General features: G+C 38.5%; 1 protein-coding gene across 1 annotated transcript in view; it reads left to right on the plus strand.

Moving 5' to 3' along the window:
* Positions 1-20,887, plus strand: part of SPAG17 (sperm associated antigen 17) — a 115,292-nt gene that overhangs the window by 14,456 nt on the left and 79,949 nt on the right. Inside the window, exons 4-6 of the mRNA XM_075764442.1 lie at positions 10,474-10,605; positions 14,389-14,596; positions 18,552-18,746. Of these exons, the coding sequence (XP_075620557.1) occupies positions 10,474-10,605; positions 14,389-14,596; positions 18,552-18,746 (535 nt within the window). The remainder of the gene's footprint in view (positions 1-10,473; positions 10,606-14,388; positions 14,597-18,551; positions 18,747-20,887) is intronic.

A 20,887-nucleotide genomic window follows, 5' to 3' on the forward strand; every position in this document is an offset into this window, starting at 1 on the left:
TCACGTGCTGGAACTGTTAATATTTAAACAGAAGAGAATATAGCATGTTGATTACGACTTGTTCTGCTTCTTATCATCACTGGCTGAACACAGGACCTGTTTGATTCTCCTGTTTACTTGCTTCCAGATAAGCATGGCAAATGGTTTTCATATAAAACCTCACTTTATTTTACCTCCTTGCTAACAGGGAAGTAGTATCAACTTAGATACCTCAAACTTCTGGACTGGTAAAAGCAGAAGTGCCAGTTTTACTGTCTAAGTCAAGATACATAACAGCCAATGCATATCACCAGGCATATTGAGATAGCAACTTAGTTGTGCAGTTTCAACAAATAAACTAGAGACCCCCAAATTAAATCCATCTACTGCCAAGTATAATATGCACAGTTTTGCCATTAAAATCCAATTCAACTGAGTTCTTGCATACAAATCTTAATTAATTCACACTTTGTAGAGCTCATTTTGAGGACAAAAATGTTAGTGGTTAGAAGTAGAATCTTGCATTGTTTTAAAATTATTTATATTGTACATGGGCTTTTTTCTTTGGTTAATTTTTTCCCATAAGATTGTGCTGTCAGAATCCTTGGGAAATTGTGTAATGTTCACAGTACTTCTTGCCATAATAGGCAATAGACTGTAGCAGAGACAGAAGGATCCTTGGGTTTTCTAAGTGTAAATGAAGGAGATTCTTCTCCTGTCACTTCCAACACAAAATACAAAGCCCAAGATATTAAGAACTTCCGTAGGACAGCAAAACATATCAATGAACAAGCTGAAGTGGAAAAAAATGGAATTAATTTAGCCAGGAAGTAGCGGATTTAAAGCAGTCTTTAAGCATTTCTGTGAATGCTTTGCTGGAAGTGTGTAGAATGTAGACTTCTGAAGTGAAGGTTGCTGCTGGTAAGACTATTTGAAGTGCTGTCATGTCATGATGCAAAGAGATGGTCCACTTTAGATTGGAATTGAGCATGTAGTTCCTGGGATAGGTGCTCTTACTGTATTATGAATTTTTTTTAATATATGTATATATTGTATTTTATGTAATTATATGATATATAATTTTATGGTATATAGCTATATAATATATATTTGATATATATATTAAAAAATGTGTCTGTTCATGAGCATAATTATTGAAAACTACCTTCTATTACTCACCCCAATGGCATAAATTTAATTCAAGAAACCAGTTAAGAATAACTATTCTGTTTCTAAATAACTTTTATATCCTCTCTTCAGTAGGTCTTAAATACCTCATACATTTTCTATTTTCTTATACCTTTCTATTGTCTTATGTCCTTTTTTTTAGCCTTAACAATATCTTTATCCCTTTTTTTAGACTCTCTCATCATTGTCTCTAACAATATCTTCAAGAAAAAAAAAAGAAAAAAAAAAAGGAGGGCAGCACTAGGGACAAGGAATATGCATTTATGTTGTGATAAGGATGTTATAGTAAATTCCTACGGCCAAAAAAATCAGAAGTTTTGGTTTTAGCATGATGTGAATACACAACTCTTAATGTCACAGACATAGCACTTATGGCAAGGAATATTTTCGCCCAAGAAGTACAAGCTGTTGTGAGTTGTGTGGCACCTAGAGATCAAAGACTCATAAGCAGCCAGGGTATGTGTCACTGAAGAAAAAAGTTTCAGAAATAATGTTAGTCAGGGTTTTTAAGGAAGCCTTTTGATTTCTTGTGGAAACATATAATTAAAGGTGAAATATTTTTGTGGAAGTGTATAGATTTTGATGAAACACCATCAGAAAGGTTCTGGTCAAGAACAGTCTTTCTCAAAAGTAGAGATAGTTGTATTAAAACCCCAGCCTTCTCAGTCTAAAAATGTATGTCAATAGAATTCTATTTTGTTATAAAGGTTAGAAAGATTCTGTTTTCATTCCGCTGTAGAACAAAAATAATTTTAAAAGTTGTTATAAAATGGAACAGCTCAGGAGCCAAAACTTGTCTGATGTTGTTAATTTGATGAGAGAGTTTGACAGTAAAAACAACTTTGGCAGCCATGCTGAATGGTCAGATGGATAGAAAGATTTGATTTTATTTTTCATTCTGATACAGAGCAAAACCAATACTGCAGTCTTAAATGTTGTAATAAAATGGAACAGTTCTCCAGTCAGCCTTTGTCAAGTGCTGCTGTGTGGATGCAAGCTAAGAGGATTTTATTGCAGAAGGACTCGGCCCTTACACTGTATGGATATGCAGAGGATTAATGTTCAAGAAACTGTTGTGAATTGTTAAATGAAGATGGCTTTTAGGGAGGTACCTGCTCCAGGGAAGGATGAGGGACTTTAAATCCTGCTGTGGGCTCTATCTGCTCATCTGTTTTCAGCTCTGTTGTTTCTGTTACCAAGCTCCTACCAGGTACATTGTAGTACAGAATACAGTATGTTTTGTAAATGATCCCACTGCATGAGGTGGTACATTTACCTGAGATAGTTATTGTCTTGTCTTCTGAGGAGAGTTTACCTGCTCTGCTTCCAGGGTCCAAGTATTTAGGTCAGTTTACTTAAAAGGATATTACAGAAAAAAATTGTTTTAGGTTTAGCAAGTTTTGCAACTCCCATTGGTCTTCAGCAATTTGTGAATATTAATACGAATTAGCCTTATGGAAGACTACCAGTGTGTGCATTTGAGCTGAGGTTAGATTTACCCCCCTCTTTATCTCACAGGAGATAAAAGCAATTCGATTTGCTCTGCTGCCAACTCAATAGGGACAGTTTATGGTTGTGCCAAACTATTCCAAACAGACAACTATCATGCCCCAGGCCACAAATCTTTGGTATCTTCAGATGAACTGCAAACTTGGGTTATCCACATTCCTCCTAGATAATATTAAGTTATTCCAAGATTTCCTACATCTTGAAGATTTTACCAGAACTCTCTGAGAAAAAGCTACATGAGCTCCTACCTGTCCTGCTCACCTTAATTCTTACTTCATAATGCCTTTCACTGGTGGACTTCTCAGTGCTTGCTAAATTGCTTAGACAGAAAATTGCCTTACTAGCACCAATGTCAGAGTAGAATATCATTGTCAAATGCCCTCTCATAACCTGGCCAAATGGAAACAAAAGAAATTGTTCTGACGAAAGAAATTGTTCTGACGGAAGGAAAGGCATTGGCCTCAGTTCAGCTGCCTTTCCAGAACAGCAAAGGTTTCACCTAGTTCTGTGTTCTATATCCCAGTCCATATGGATGTCTTAATGACCTAGGTCACCCTAGTGGCATCAGCGGCATGCTTATGATCAGGTAAATAGTTCTAAGCATTGGATAACAGCAAAAGGATTTTTATTTCAAATATAGGAAACCCATGCCACCTAAAGAGAATAAAATATTACCCAGATTAAAGACATACCACCATGTTTTTGCATCAGTCTTTGCCATTTTCAAAGCATCTGATGCCACTGCATCATCAATAGTGGTGTGTGTAGTCCTTTGAGTTATCAAATTATATGCTTTCCATTTGGGATTTATTTATTCCACGAGGCTGAATTATTGTTACTATGAACCAATCAGACCTATAAATTGTAGTTGTTAGCAATCAATTTCTAAAGTCTCTCCAGTTCAGTGTCCCTTTCCAGGGACCCCTCTAAGGACAAGATGTAACATTTAGAAGTACCAGGATTTCTAAATGCTGAAACCGGGGCAAAAAATGTTGAGCTACTGGCAGGAAAACAATCTGTGTCTTCTAATTTTCTGTTTCCTAAAAACTGAGAGGTCTGGTTCTATTATTTACATGAGACAATTGAACATGTTAATCTTTTCTTTCCATTTCAGGATAGTGACTCTTCCTCATAATCGTAATTCTAGGATTCTAGAGGTAATGCTCTCTGCATGTATTATTATTTTACCACTGTTAGTTGTAAATATTTGGCCTGAGGCCATTTCATAAACCTAAAAATTGCTGACAATTTTTTTTTCTAGGAAAGAAACTTGATACCTTTTGAAACTCATCTATCTAAAACTTGCTTTAGATCACTAGTGAGACCTTGTTTTTTGTGGTGGGTTGACCCAGGCTGGAGACCAGGTGCCCACCAAAGCTGCTCTGTCACTCCCCTCCTCAGCTGGACAGTGGAGAAAAACTACAATGAAAGGCTCATGGGTCGAGATAAGGACAGGGAGAGATCACTCACCAGTTACCATCACAGGCAAAACAGACTGAACTAGGGAAAATTTAATTTAATTTATTACCAATCAAATCAGAGTAGGGTAATGAGAAATAAAAATCGAATCTTAAAACACTTTCCCCCCACCCCTCCCTTCTTCCCAGGCTTAACTTCACTCCCAATTTCTCTCCCTCCTCCCCCAGCAGTGCAAGGGGATGGGGAATGGGAGTTGTGGTCAGTTCATCACATGCTGCTCCTTCCTCCTCAGGCGGAGGACTCCTCACACTCTGCCGCAGCTCCAGCATGGAGTCCCCCCCATGGGATACAGTCCTCCACCAAACTTCTCCAGTGTGGGTCTCTTCCACAGGCTGCAGTTCTTCACAAATTGCTCCAGTGTGGGTCCCTTCCACGAGGTCACAAGTCCTGCCAGCAAACCTGCTCCAGTGTGGGCTCCTCTCTCCACAGGGCCACAGGTCCTGCCAAGAGCCTGCTCCAGCAGCCTGTTCCTCTCGCATCTTCTCACTCCTCTCTCTGACTGCAATTGCAATTCCTGATGTTTGTTTCCCCCCCCCCCGCTCCCCTCTTAACTCTGTTATCCCAGAGGCGCTAGCACCATTGCTGATGGTCTCGGCCTTGGCCAGTGGTGGGTCTGTCTTGGAGCCGGCTGGCATTGGCTCTAATGGACATGGGAGAAATTTCTAGCAGCTTCTCACAGAAGCCACCCCTGTAGCCCCCCTGGTATCAAAACCTTACCATGCAAACCCAATACAGATTTGCTTCCTAGATTACAAGGTTTCCTGCGTACATGCAGCTCAGTATAAAATTTCCTGCTTTTTCAATGCAGGTTTTGTTGAAGTCTCTGTGTACCTAGAGCAAACAGCAATTATGTCTGTAACAATGTCATCCTTAAATTGGGAGAGGGAACCTCTGGAGTAGCCAAAGGAAATGCTGTTCTCTGTTTTGTTGCCTTCAAAAATTTCAGATGACTATAATTGATTAATTAAGGACAATAGAGTGTAAGTGTCATTTTTCTCAGTAAGAGCAACTAATCCCAGGATTCTTTATCACCAAAGGAAAAAAAAACCCAAATCCCTGTTTTAAAACTGGACAAAGATGGAAAGAGCCTGCGTAGGAGTTTTGTGGTGCCAAGCCCACGAGGCCATTGGGACTTCCTGGCCCATAAGTTTTGAGGCTTCATATGAAACTCTGGCAAGATGTAGCTAGATGGGTTCTGCTAGCACAAGAGTTCATGAGACGACTTTGCTTCTTAAATTATTTTGTTCCACCTCTGATTGGGTTCTCTTTCTAGCCAGATGCAATGTTAGAGAAGCGTGACTAAATCCTTCAGCTCTGCAATGTTCATCGTGTGGATCCAGTTGGCTGGAATTACTGGAGCAAATTTACTTCTTAGAAGCATAAACTATTCTACTCCACAATGGAAAGACTTGCTGGGCAGATTCATACCAGTGAAATGTAAACATTTCAAGGTTTCATCTTAGCAGTATATCTCATCTGAGCACAGATCACAGCACATGTGCCTGTCCTCTCTTTTTAAAAAGGTCTGAGTTCAGTAGGAGTTCTTCAGAAATCATTTAAATGCTATTTCAACTATCTTCCCCCAGTCAGAGTGTTAAAACAGGTATCTGAAGGGTTGCATACAAAAACCTTCCCTGTGCATAAAGCTCCTCCTCCCTGAGATAGCAATGCTAATGACTGATCTTTGGAATCACTGGATATTCGTATTGCGTTTTTTCTTCCCTTAAAGCAGATCCTTTTGGTAGCAGTTAGGTGGTCAGGAAGCCATAGGAGGTACATTTCATAGATGGTGAGAGCTCTTGTATGAGTTCTTTAGTAAAGCCAAGGTAAAAAGTCATCCTAATTTTTATGTAATGTATTTTCTCATTTTTACTTAAATTAGGTTATTCACTTGTTTGTATTTCCCTTAATATATTATTTAAATACTTGTAACACTAAGACACATATGCTGTTCACATGTCTTACAAAGTTCTCTTGCATTACTGAGATTAAACCAGTTAAGGTATGCCCTCAGGTTGCACATTTTCTGTAGAGAGCCGTTTAAAGAACAGACCTTCTTACAATGGATGTTTCTAACTAGGTTTCTGCTAACCAGATCAAGCTGTGTTGTGATTTGGCAAAAAAACAGACTCACTCATATGAGTGACAACATATTTTTCTAGGACACAAGCAGCCATTGCTGCTGCTTTGAGAACTGTTCTTGTAATAGAAAGGCAGATATTTAGTACATGAACAGCACACATATTTGTTCAGTATTGCTCAATAGTGAAAGTATCCTAGTCTTATTTTAGTAGGTTTGTTTGAAAAGGGCTCTGAGGGACACAAGGAGTCATCAGATCTGCTTTAATTAATTTTTTTTCATTCTCTGGAATATATGTTGGTAGAGTCTTCATTGATTAACGAAGATGATTCATTGTTTTAGCTTAAGTTTTACAGTCTGTCTTGTGGATACATAAGCTCTGTATGGATCTCTGTTCAGATATGCAATTGATTTACTGATATGTATGACTCCTTAAGCTCAGTTTGAATTGTGAGTCATTAATTCACATTCTGTGATTCTATAATAAAGGATAATGATTAAGAAAGTGATCTTTTGACAGCACAGTTGGGAAGAGGTTCTGAGAGGAAAAATGAAATGAGGTGAATGGTCTGATAGTAGAGATTAAATTGCCTTTCAACACACTGCAGGTGTGATCTGAAAGAAGCTGTTTCAGTCAGCTCTATGCCTTCCTGCTGTTCTTTCAAAATGATCAATCGTAGTATGCTATAGTCAGTGAAATGACAGCAGATTCAGAAATATTTAATAGTATGTGTAAAGAAGTCTTCTTTAAACAGAAGAAATTTATCACTGTGACATGTGCAGCTTTTGTTCCGTAGTTTGTCTTGAAAGCTGCTTGTACGGGATTCACAATACTGATGGCAGACTGTAAAGATTGTGCTTTTTCTTCCCCTTGCTTTTATTAGCTTGCTCAGGAAAACACATTTGAACAGTAAATAATAACTTGGTTGGTACCTGTAATCCATATAGCCTCTTGACTGATGGCTCTCCTACTTCAAATTGACTTGTACTCTATCAGCTACTAAGGGATTTGATTTACTAAGGAGGAGTTCTAGTAACAATTATGTTTCTTTTAGGAAGTGTTATGTGAGCCTGAGGTATATTTGATAGTCTAGATTTCTTCAGTTTCAGGAACAGGAGGGAAGACAGGGCTTCATCTTGGACATGGGAGAACTACACTATGAAATAGGCGGACCACTTTTCTTAGCAAATGATGCTACTACTTCCAAGTAGCGATAAAGCTGTGAAAGTTGATAATGCAATTTATCACCTCAAAAGATTTTCTGATTATGATTTAGCAGCCACAGTGGTTCTGTATATTGAAAAGGAGGCATTTCAAAGAAAGATACTGTAAAGACTGGCTTTAAATGTTTCCCTAACTTTTAAGACCTATCATCTCCTATCTCAATGGCACTGGCATCTGCCAACAGTATAGTGTCACCTACAAGCGCTCATGCAGTGTTTGAATGACTTGAAATACATGCCCTTTGCACCAGGCAGCTAAATCTCTGCATGGTTCATACTGCCACCATATGAGATCAAATACTGCATCACTGAAGCCTTTCTGCACTTCACAAACGTGACCCCTGCTGCGTGAGGAATGCTAAGTTTCCTTCTTCCTTTAAAGGAAAAGAGGCCCTACGTAACTTATTTTGTCCATCCAAGTTTCCATGGTTTCTCACATAAGAAAAAGGTCATCACTGGCAGGGTGAAGTGTAGTCAATCTGAAATTAATCCACTTCATAGTATCCCAAAAAATTCCTTCTGTACTCCTACCAAGTCTTTGTCTTCAGCTTTTTTTTTTTTTTTTTTTAATTGAGGCTCTGGATTCTTAACTGTTTATGCTAGGAGCCTGCATAATTCACAGGACCACAGATGAAGTAAACATCCATAAGTGTAATAAGTTTAATTTCTTGTATCTACTGTGCATGGATTGATCTATGTTCTGTCTTTAAACTAGCAGTGATGGAGGACTGGTTTTTTATTTGTATATGCATAAAGCAGATTTTACATTGCTGCATGAAAAACTATTTGCTTCCTTTGTATTGCCAAATGTAGTGTGTTCATTTTATCATTGTCTTATTTGTCTGACCTCTCTCCACAGTCATGGAATGTCCTTCTGTTAAATAGTTTGGTTTGTACTTCTCTAATGCCTCACATAAGAAACTTTGTCCTTCCCACCCACTCAGAGTTGTCCAGCTCACTATAGACCTTGGACAAGCCTCTTCATTTCTTCATTCTCTATCTACAAAATAGGAATAATCATGATGTATTGCTTTTGACTGGTAAAATGCTTTGAACTTCTCAGGAAGAATAGGTTGTAAAAGAGTCTAAGCGTTCCTTCCTTCTTCCATGAACAATAAATCAGCAACTGCCGTTGAGCCAGGTTACTATATATACACTTTTCAGGAATCCTTCGAGAATCCCTCCGTTTCCCCTCTATTGTGTATCAAGAAATGTGCAACTCATCTAGATTAGGCAATTGGGAAGCATCCCTTTCCATAGGCTGTTAACACCACTTCTGCAAAAAAAAACTATATGAGAATTTTTCTCTCTAAGGGAAATTACTATATTTCTACAAAAGTCTCTTTCTTTCAGAGCATAGATTTTCTGTAGCTAGCTCTGGGTGACTATTTTTGTTGGAAGAGCTAGTAGTTTCTAGTGTGCCTACAGTTTGTGGGAGTTTTTAAGTCTGTTCTTAACATATCCTTGATTTTTTGCCATGACTCTGAAGTCGATGGGAGTCTTTCCAGAAGTCTTCTATGGTTGGCTTGTTGAGATAGTGGCCAGTAATTAGTCTTACTCTGAATACAAAAGATGTAAAGCAGAACCCATCTTATCCATGATGTATTTTCCTATGTGTATGTCACAGAGATCATAAGGTTTATTAGTGTTGGAGGAGCAGGATTGTTTTGAGAGGGTTTGTAAATGCAAATATTTTCGTTGTTGTGTCTCCCTGTTACGCGATTCAGAAAAATCTGGATTTTGAGAGATTTCTTTTTCTGTACTTTGCTTTCATTTCTATGAAAGAATAATTTGGCTTGTAATAGTCTGGATTCCATTTTGGCTTTGTTTTATTCAGAGAAGCATTTTTAGTGGCTACGTTTGCTTACCTAGGTTTTACTTGAGAAGTGAAAATATCTAAGCTGGGCAAGAAACCATGAAAGCTCAAAGCTAATGGTGGTGTTTGCATTAGACAAGACACAGTTCAGTGAGATGCAGTGTGCACCTTCATTGTCTGAATGTTAGCAAGCAAAATTGACACCATATGTGCCCAACTGTAATTGCTCCAAGAGGGGAAAGGAGAAATATGTCAGAACATTTGAGTAACACCTAATTCAGCCCATGGTTATAAATAAAGCTGATGGTTGCTTAAAAACAAAAGTAGGAAAATATTATGGTTATATTATTCCTCAGCAGTGCTTCCTACATAGGTGAACTTTATTACAGAGACAACACAAGTGAAAAGAAACATATAACAACTTTTTATGGTATTTTTATGTTATTTTATTTTTTTCGCAGTAAATAAAGTGGTTATGAGGCTCCAAGGAAAACGGCCCAGATGTTAGTGACTTGTATGAAATTTAGTGGAAACAAGCTGTAAAAAACATAGTCATAAAACAGCCTGTCAATGCCACACATCTGGACAATGCAGCTGTATGTTCCCGCTGCTGTCATCACCCTAAGAAAACTCAATAGCCTTATTTCACCCCAATTAGGCTGCATACCAACAGAATCAGAATTACACAGGGAGGGGGTGTATTTTCACCAAGACAGACACTCTCAAATTCCCTTCAAGAAGTTTTTATCTGTCATTCAGGGCTAGTGCCTCAGACACTAGTCACTTTTTAAACAGTACTCCAAACTATTCCTCTTGATTTGCTCTCTTTTAAATGTTTTTTAATTTATTACTTTATAATAAGTAGTTGCTTGATGTTGCTTCTTTGTTTAAAACCTAAAAAAAAAAAGGAAATGTACTGTGACAACTGTGTGTCTGTTGACCTTTACATAATCATAAAAGTTTTCTCCATTCTAGTTTTATCTCATACTGCAGCAGATATAACTTCATTTGAGGTCTTAAGAACCAAAGAATAGCTATGTGTCTTACTGATACATTGTTTTTCTGAAACCGTGGCCATTTTTACCTACACACTGTACAATGTGAGATAGCACTTCCTCATTTCAGCATGCAAAATAAATGTCAAATGCAATATTAAAACTATACAAGTAATAGTTATTTTGGGGTTTTTTTTCTGCAGGTGATAGAAGTAGCCAAAGCCATTCTGGATAGCGGTGAAGAAATTTCTGTAACACTAACTGGAAAGCTGTTGAAATTTCAACTGCTTTGTCTCAAACAGAAGGACCTTCAGAGAAGAGAAGCTGAAAAGAAGGTACTATAGCATGCCTTAGAGAGGATGCTTAGATAACTTTATGAAGACACTTCCATTCTAGTGCTGTCAGCTTTCTCATGCTTAACTTCCTAGATCTGTAATTGAAGAGAAATGTGGATAGAAATTTATCTTTTTTTTTTTGGAGTTAATTAGACTTTGAGGAGGAAGCTCTCAATTATTCAAATGCAGGCGAGACAGGGTAAAAAAAGAAAAGAAAAAGTATTGTGCCAGAACTCTTTGCTGGACTAATAAGTAGTAATGTCTTAGCTGAGTCTTAGGACCAATAGGAAAGAGAGCTAAAATCTGGGTTCAGCTGAATATATCTCTGCTGAAGTAAAGGTAGAAGAGGTTATTACTGGAGAGGTATCAAGAGCAGATGCAGAGCAGCACTATGGAGAAGTTGTTATTGTGAATCACCTCTCTGGAGGAAATTTGGAGAAGTTATCTATTCGATCCTCCAGGACTAATGCAGGATAAAATATACATAAACTGTTCCTGGCAGATGTTTGTTGAACCTTTTCTTATAACCTTTCACTGCTGTGCTTTCACTTTTCTATGGCAATCAGTATTACTGCTCAACTATCTCTGCAACGTAGCCATTTGGAAAAGGTTTCTAACCTTATCAGCACTGCTGTAATTTAAACCCGTTACTGCTTTGCTTCTCACTGTATATGAGGGCAAGAGTTCTTACCTTCAGTTCTGCAGAAACCTATTACATATTTACCTAAACAAACCCAAATATGTGTCCCAGTTTCTATTTTTTGATTATGCTTGTTGCTCTCCTCTGAACTCTCTCCAAATAGTTTATATCTTGAAGTTTGCTTCTCAGAACTGGGTACCACATTTTCCAGTGTTCCCAAAACTCACTTCCACATATTCTCCAAGACTGTTACTACTAGCTCCAAGATTGCCTCAGTCAGATTACTTATGTGTTCTAGGAGGAATTTCACTAAGCTTGCACAAAATCACAATCAGATCAGACCTCTAATTGCTTTCTATCATCTATAATTAAAAAAAAAAAAAAGTGGTCAGTGGTACATTTCAACAATTTGCTGAACAGTTGGTCTTTGCTATAGTCCTCTTCCAGCAAACATTCATGCAGCTGAAGACCATTATCAGAAAGTCATGTAATTGCTGCAATAGTTTACCCTGTTAATTGATCAAAAACTATATTGTAAAATGTGATGACATGGAGACCTAAGCAGTCTGTGCATGTAAAAGATGCAAGAAGAAAATGTTTTCATGGATTTTGTGTAGTTGAGAAGTCTGTAAATTTCTTTATCAATAATTCCATTTGTGGGAATAATTGGTGAATGAAGTATAGCACACAAGCATGAGAACATTAAATGCTAGGTGATAAATTGAAGTTGTGTCCTGTTCCCATAGAAGTCAATTGCAAAACTGATTAGCAAATGATAATGTAAGCTACAGAAGTATATAAAGAATCTGAGGGGGAAAAAGGCATTTTCAATCTGAAGAGAAATTGAGAGGCTGAAGTTATAGAGCAGATTTTTTTATAATGAGTGGAGAAAAAGTCTTTTGTTTTAGATATCAGCCAGTGCTGATAAGTGAACTGTAAAACATAACTTTGAAGTTTAAAGATTAGGCATGTCAGTATTAAAACAGAGCCTTTAGCTTTGATTTGGCAAGATTACACTTGTGAGTATAATTTTATTTCCCTGGAGAATCTGAGAATGGTTGGTATTGAAGGCTGAAGAATCTCTGGAACTTACAATTTCTTCTCTGTTTTAGCCAAGCAATCTGGACAACACAGTCAGCTTCTGTGGATTACATCTCTATCAACATGTGATAGGCAAACATGAGAACAGCAGTTGAAGGACAGAGTCAAGAATTTGGAGGGCTCTTAGTTATGAGGATACTCTGCAGTATAGAATGGGCAGAAACTGGCTTTTAATTTAGAATTCTAACTCTAAATTGTCTGCCATAAAATTTTTAATCCTTTCCAACTAGCTTGTACAGTACAAGTTCCATTGCCAGCAACTTGGGGGTGGGGGGGGGTTGAAACGAGGATTTTACTAGCAGAGCAATTCTCACAAAGCCAACATATAACTGTCCATTGTTTTTTAGAATAGACACCAGTTAATAGAATGGATTGGCAGAAGAAAAACAGCAAGTGAATAAACAAAAATAAACCATTATAAATGTCTGTATTTCACGAGCAGAAACATGTCATAAACTGACAGGTATATGCATTTAAATTAATATGCAGAAGAGACAAAGTGTCTCTGAATTAGAAAACTGTTTGAGGTAGTAAGATTCTATAATATGAAGCTTAAAATAACAAAATTACAGAATGGAAGATTAGAAACTCCACAAAAAGCTGCACCATGTAGGGAAAGAGAAATACGACATTGAGAGGAAAAGGAAAGAGTCCTAGAAAGGAGAGGCTTTTACTTCTGAGATACAGAGGTCAACTAGTGCTCTTTGTTGGAATCTTGGCAAGTTCAGAAATGTCTCTGCTTATTTGAGACTTAATTATGTAAAATGATGCAGATGCAATAGATAAAGCTGATTGGACTTTGTAGCCTGATGATTGTATCATCTATTTTGCTATGTTCATCAGCTTAGAATCAAGATAGTACTATCAAAATCTTTGGTTTGAAATGTCCAAAGTAGAATAAATTCGAAAGAAAATAATGAAAGCATCCAAATCCCCCATTTCACAGCACATACAGTTTTAAGAATCTCTTGAAGGCGTTTCTAAATTTTACAGAAAGGGAATGCATGAAGAAGGGAAAGCGGGAAAAGATTTTCTGCTTTGGTTTTGAATTTGAACTAAACACAACTTCTACAGCTGGAAACTCTGCTTTGTCGGCTGAATCTAGGGAAAGCAACTGTGTAGTCAACTGCCGTATCTCATTTGCATGGACAGCTTTTCTCATTGCTTTAATAGCCTTTAAAGTGACACCAGCAGGATGGTAACAGTCAGTTAAGTTAATATCATTTTATTGTATTTAATTTAGCTTTACAATCCTTAAATGTCATTCTTGCATAGTTAGTGCATAGTCCTGCTGCTGGGTAGAAATAAGGTGGAGGTTTTCTTGCTCTTACAGTACCTCACTTTAATATATGTTGGGTGATTTTAATTTTAGACTGACTCTGAGATTTCTGGATTTATAGTGTGAGGCTTTGGGATACCTACAAAATCTTTTTTCATTCTTTACTCTTAAATTACTGAGCAGAACTTAATGTAGGTGTTTTTGTTTGAAAATAATGAGAATGACTGAGTAATATCCTGTGTGAAATGAGCACAAGACTCTTGGTTCTAGTTTATAGTAGACAGATATTTACATCAAAGAAAAATAGTGCTGGTACCATTTTACACCATTCTCAAGAGTGTTAACAGAGATGCTAAAGACTTAACAGAAATTGAATTTTTGCCTTATTTCCTTTCAGTCCAGAGAAGGTTTCTAGCTGAGGCAAGTGCTATAGTGGCAGTAACTAAAGCACAGTGATTCTTTACTCGTCTTTCTACCAGGAGGCACTTCATTAGTTTTGTAGGTATAATGTCTACCTACCTCTCACAGTTGCTTCTTAATGTGAAATCTTAACACTATGATTTAGTAAGACTATAATAAACCGAATGTTGTGTCTGAGAAGGATAAAGCAAAGTATTCAAGACAGCTTCACCACATCAACATTATAGTGGCTGAGAGGGAAAAGTATTCAAATAAAAAAATTGAACCACTAAAATTTTACAGCAGTCTGGCCTTTGTTCTGCACAAAGGCTACAATGAGAACTTAGTTTATTCATCTTGTCAGGCAGAAGAAGAGCAACAAAAGGAAAAAGATGGAGGGAAAGAGAAAGCTAAACCTCCCAGCAAGAAGGAGAACCTGCCTTGTGCCAAGACAGCTGAGAAAGAAAGGAAAGGAAAAAAGTCAGAAGTAGGCTCTCTAGCACGAGTCTCTGTTAAAAAGGACACCCAGTTGAAGCGACGGGGAGAAGTGGAAGAGGAAGACAAATACATTGGTATGTAAAAAATGTAACTATACTCTTGATAAAGTTGCTAGAAATCTTGCAACCTAGCTTCTGAGTACTTTGTTTTGTTCCATGTTGAAAAGTCAAGATTTGTTTGGCAATATTAAAGCATTGCCACTTTGCATTTGAAGGGGGCACTGTGTTCTGCTCAATATTAGGATAGATATAAAATACAGGTGAGGTATATGTAGCATGTTGGCATCAAAATGTTTTAGCATGTGTAAGACTAAAAGAAAGTGGCTCAACAAATCTTACAGAAAACCTTTCTTACAGAAAGATTTGGGAATAACTAAATGCATTTGTGTCAGTATCCAAAGGCAGCTTTCTCCTTGTATTATAAAGTATAACAGAGCTGTTTACCATTGTCTGGGGATGAAGCCAGGTTCTGTTCAAAGGGCAATATGGTTTCATTTGCTGAGAAAACATATGGATAGAACTGAGACCTGAAGAAATCTACTCCAGAAATGAGCTATACAAAGTAAGGAATAGTATGCTAACTAGTGCTGAGAAAATCTTTATTCTTAATACATAGCACCCATGGTTACAAATTTCACTGGAACAAAAAGTATTGGAGAATGAGCATAGCTGTCCTCCTTAGATCACAGTTATATTTAATTTGGACCATAATATGTTTGAGCAACATCAACATAAACAGGATCTCTCCTGCTGGCAAGCATTTGCTGGTTTTTGGATGCATTATATATTCCCTAGTTGAACTGCTGCAGGCTTTCCTCACTCTTTCATCAGACCTTTGTCTGCATCTCATTCAAGATCAATGGCACTCTTCAGGCATCTAAAAAGCATCCATCCAGGTGTTGGATGTCAGCAAAGCTTGAATCTTAGTGAAGCTGACAAAAGTACACAAGAACAGATAGTAGCTGTCTGTGCAGACCTCTTCATTTTTCAGATAAAGCTTGGCTATAACGTCATTCTTTTGATAATTTTAAGTTTTTTCAGGGCCTGAATGAAGTTTTCAAATAAGCATTCATGCATGTAAGAATCCAAACTGAAGTGATGTAAAGAATTCATGTCATCTTAGTAAAATGTGTACAGAATGTACAGTACAGAATGGCTTTGGGTGGGTATTGATGTGCTTCCATTAGGCCCTGTAGAAACAATTTTACCAGCTCCAACATTTTTGCTCCATACTGCCTTGAGAGGTGGGGAGAAAACATCAAGTATCTGTATAAGATTTCCATGCTTTGCTGCCTTGTTAGCCATGGCTAATAAGAAGACAAAGTAAGGAAAGTACAAATTGCCTCCAAAAACTAACCACCATGAAAAGTATCCTTGGTTAGTATGCTTAGTGGCTTTATATTGTGAACTACTAGCATTGCTGTTAAACTGTGATTTTATTGACTGGGATTTGTTTCATTGGTCCCAAGGATATTTACAAAATAGCAATAGTTGCAAATTGCCTCAAAGGGAAAATTGTTGAGGTATTTTGCGCTTAGTCATTTTAGTCATGACTGTACTGAGCTGAAGCCATTCTGAATAATTCACCACATTCATTGTGCACCACACAGTTGGGCTTAATAATAAACACATTGATTCTGACTCCTACCAAAAAAAATATATATTCAGTGGATTGACTTCCAGTCTGAAGACAATAAGGAACTACATAACAATGGAAAAGGTAATCTGACCTTGCTACTTCCTTTAGTCGTGCTGAGGAAGACAGTGAGGAGGTACTTAGGGACAGCACTCTGTAAACCCTTCACCCTAGGCTACAGGAAAAACACAGCTATTGCTTTATGGAGAGGCAATTGTTTCTTTTTCTTCCTGGCAGTTCCACCTAGAAGTCCATACCAAGAGAAAATGAAGTCAAGTATTGCCAAGACTTCTGGAGACTATTCTAAATGAACATTAAGTGCGATGAAACAACTATGTCAGGAATTTCTATCTCTCCTCAAGAACATGGCAATTAAGGTTCTTAAGGACCTCACGCTAAAGCTTTGTTTCATATCTTGGGACAAAGTGGTACCAGCTCCATTTATCAGTGTCAAGAACATGTAGATCTCTGAAACTTTTCTGCTGAGAATATACTACTCTCAAAAGCTTCGTGCATATTCCATGTTTTACAAGAGTCTGAACAGAAGACATGAAGAACCTTGGATGATCCTTAAAGTTGATACAGTGAAATTTTTTTTTCAGCACTCTTGGCCACTCTGCTATAGCTGTATCAAGCAAGAAAAGAACCAACAAAAAAAAAAAAAAGCACCACAACTCAAGAGTACTCTGAGCTATTGCTTGTATATGACCATGTCTTTGACTCAAAGATAATCTGTGTCTATTTCTAGTAGCTTACCATAATTTTATCATTTCTCCCTAGTACATTATCGCCTTTCTGAAATGGAATATTTCTGCTTTTGAATAATATTGAGATTACTTGTATTGATGTCTTTCATCATTTAAGTACGAACTAGTCACTAATTATTAGAACTGACTTAATAATTTGTCATGATTATTAGTATAATCATAATTATAACTGTTAAATGGCAGGCAGTCTTTCTTTTTAGCATGTATACATTGGAATTTTTGGATCACGAGTCACTATGCAGACATCTGCCTTTTTTGTTAGAAATCATTAATGCTCAGTAGTTGTATGTGCTCATGTTTTTTCTTCCTGCAGTAAGTGAGGCATCAAAATATGTAGTTCAGTTTCAGTACTAGCAGTGATATAATGGACTAGTTTTCTTCTGGGTTTGATTTTGCTTTATGCAATATATGTACTGGACTGTGGTGACAGGTTCCTCAGTCTTTCTCCAAATTCCTAAGTTCTTTTGTGTTTACTTAATGTTACAAGAAGAGGAGACACCACCGTGTTGCCAGCCTGCTGCTCCAGATGGTAGCAGCATTTGCACAGCCCTAGCTATATACTTGAGCACAGGCAGATGTCAGTGCCAAGCTGCCTTTTCTTCCTGCCCTTTTTTCTCCCTTGGATGAATGAGTCCTGTGAGCTGAGGAGTGGCCAAAGGACTTTTAAATGTGTTGTGTTAGTAGACATAAGAAGGATCTGCATTAATTGTATGTGTTCCATAATCGATGGAGAGATACAGGAACTTCAGCAGGCAGTTTCTGTTGTCTTAGGATGAATAACCATGCTGGATGAATTAAATCACCTGATACCTGTCTGAATACTTGTATTTCTTTATGGGCCATAAAGGGAATCTGTGCAATTAACTTAGATTAGACTCAAGCTTCTAGAGAGCTCGTTTTTACTTACATAATACTTAACCCTTTGCTTTGGTACTGAAATGTTGACATGATAAGCCCAAACAGATCAGGCAGTCAATGAAACTTCTCATCTGTACTTTAGGATGTACTTGGGTATGCCCCTTGCCAACTAAAAGGACTAATGTGAGCTGGTATTACCAGCTGATGAGGGTTTTGACAGGGAGTCCACCTAGCAAACATGAACCTGTTGGGCAGGGAGCAGTCAGCAGTGAGTCAGCTCATACCTGCAGCTAATCCTTCTAAACTATTACAGCTAATATCATCTCTCAGCTAAGACACAGTTACTTATTCTCTGTGTGCTCCCTGGCCAGCTTTATGCAGGATGAAATAAGATAGCTTAAACTACCATTAGAGCATGTGAGTATGTCCTGACACTAAACTCCTTCTTAAAGAGAAGCTATTACAGAAATATTGCTACAACTAGCATTCTAGTTATAATCAGCTTCTCCAATTTTTCTCCTGGTGCTTCTCCAAACAAATTTTACTTCTGACTTTTATTCTTCCTGCTGAGTTCAAGGTGGTTTGCTACAGAAGACTTCAGTCTAATGTACATATTTTGAAACTTGTATGTAATTATCTCAATGAGGTTATAAAAGAACTGTTTCTCTGGCCTTAATTTTCAGTATCCCTATATAGGCAAGAAAATAAAGAATTTTGTTTAGCTGTTAAATGTCCTTGCTCTAATCTGTTTTTGTTGTGTTTTGAACAGATGATGAACCAGATGATGGTGCCCATCATTACTTTATAATTTTGGATTTCCACAACCCTCAGCTGTTGCCCATGATGTCGGATCTTGGGATTAACATTTCAAGTGTAATTAGAATTTCTTCTGAGAATTATAAGCCATTGCAGACATACTTGGAAGCAACTGAACTTCAGGAACAATCTTTACTTTCACCTGAAGGTAAAATTTGTGTAGAAAGGAGACTATTTTATATCCAAGACTGTTCCTGCTTTGTTTTTGTCCCTCTCCATGCTTTGTGTTTGTGCATGCTACCTGCGAGCAACTGTGTTTGCCAGGGCAGAAGTGGTGTTGCCATTGGTTCGGTTACCAAACCAAATGGTTTGCCAGTGCAAAAACTTGCCTCAGCTGGACAGTGGAAAGTAGGACTGACTAAGCAGGCAATGGTTGCAGCCATTGTTTTCTGCAGTAGCCACCAAAGAACAACATTTTATCAAATGCATACCTCTATGAATCATTAGCCAGGAAGGTGTGTTGCTAAGCAAGCTTGGCTCATTTGGTAAGTTCAAGGGAAGTGCGCAGCTGGCTACTTTGGGACTGTGGCCTCAGCCAGAGAAGAATGTGCCACAGAATAACACCCTGCAATTGTACTCAGCTGTCCCCAGGCTGTAACACCTCTCTTTAACTGGGATCCTAGTGAACAGCAAGCTAAATATGAGTCATCAATGAAAGCTAACCAGACTGAGCTGTAGTAACATAGCTAGTAGATTGAAGGAAGTGGTTATTCCCTGTTACTTGGCTCTCATGAGACCAGAGTTCTGGGCTCCACAGTAAAGAAAAATACTAATAAACTTGAGTGAGTCCAACAGACAGCCACCCTATAAGGAGTGGCTGAAGGACCTTGGCTTGCTTGATCTGGAGAAGACTTACAGGGCACCTAATAGCATCCTTCTAACGCCTCTGAGAAAGTTACCAAGAACACAGAGGAAAACTCTGTGGTACATGGAAGAAGAAAAAGAGGTTGTGGTTATAAATGGCCTTTGTAAATCCCAGGCCCCAGAAACAAGAGCAAAGTCTGGAGCAAGGAAGACATACCCTTGGTGAAAGAGGATCAGGTCAGGGAATACTTTCTTGTAGACTTGTGCAAAGCACTTGGTACTATTCTACACAACATACTTGTCTCTGAAATGGAGAGACATGGATTTGACAGGCGGACCACTTGGTGGATAAGAAATTGGCTGAATGGTCGCGCTTGAGGAGTTGCAGTCAAAGGCTCAATGTCTGAGTGGAGACCAGTGACGAGTGGTGTCCCTCAGGGGTCCATAATGGGACCAGTACTATTTAACATCTTTGTTGGGGACATGGACAGTGGGATTGAATGCACCCTCACCGAGTTTGCGGATGACACCAAGCTGTGTGGTGTGGTTGATACTCTAGAGGGAAGGGATACCACCCAGAGGGACCTTGACAGGCTTGAGAGGTGGGTCCATGCAAACCTCATGAAGTTCAACAAGGACAAGTGTGAGGTCCTGCATCTGGGTCAGGACAATCCAAAGCACAAATACAGGCTAGGTGATGAGTGGATTGAGAAGGACCTGGGAGTCCTGGTGGACAACAAGCTCTCCATGACCCAGCAGTGTGCCCTTGTGGCCAAGAAGGCCAATGGTACCCTGGGGTGCATTAAGAAGAGCGTGGCCAGCAGGTCAAGGGAGGTTATCCTTCCCCTCTGCTCTGATGAGGCCACATCTGGAGTACTGGGTCCAGTTCTGGGCTCCCCAGTTCAAGAAAGACAGGGAACTACTGGAGAGAGTCCAGCAGAGAGCTATGAGGATGATTAGGGGACTGGAGCATCTCTCTGATGAGGAAAGGCTGAGAGAGCTGGGTCTGTTTAGTCTGGAGAGGAAAAGGCAGAGAGGAGATCTCATCAACACTTATAAATATTTAAGGGGGGGGGTCGAGATGATGGGGCCAGATTCTCTTCTCTGGTGCCTAGTGACAGGACAAGGGGCAATGGGCACAAACTGGAACACAGCAAGTTCCATCTCAATATGAGGAAAAACTTCTTCACTTAGAGGGTGACTGAGCACTGGGACAGGCTGCCCAGAGAGGTTGTGGAGTCTCCTTCTCTGGAGATATTCAAAACCTGCCTGGACGCGATCCTGTGCAACCTGCTGTAGGTGATCCTGCTCTAGCAGGGGGGTTGGACAAGATGATTATCTCCAGAGGTCCCTTCCAGCCCCTACCATTCTGTGATTCTGTGATAAATTCCAGCTTATAGTTTTGTTAGAACTTGTAAAATGTAAAGGTAATATCTTACTAGAAAAAAGTTGAAAGTGCAGAGAGCAGAAATCATGGGTTTGTTT

Source organism: Balearica regulorum, chromosome 1 (genome assembly GCF_011004875.1).
Source record: "Balearica regulorum gibbericeps isolate bBalReg1 chromosome 1, bBalReg1.pri, whole genome shotgun sequence".
In the NCBI taxonomy this organism is placed as follows: domain Eukaryota; kingdom Metazoa; phylum Chordata; class Aves; order Gruiformes; family Gruidae; genus Balearica; species Balearica regulorum.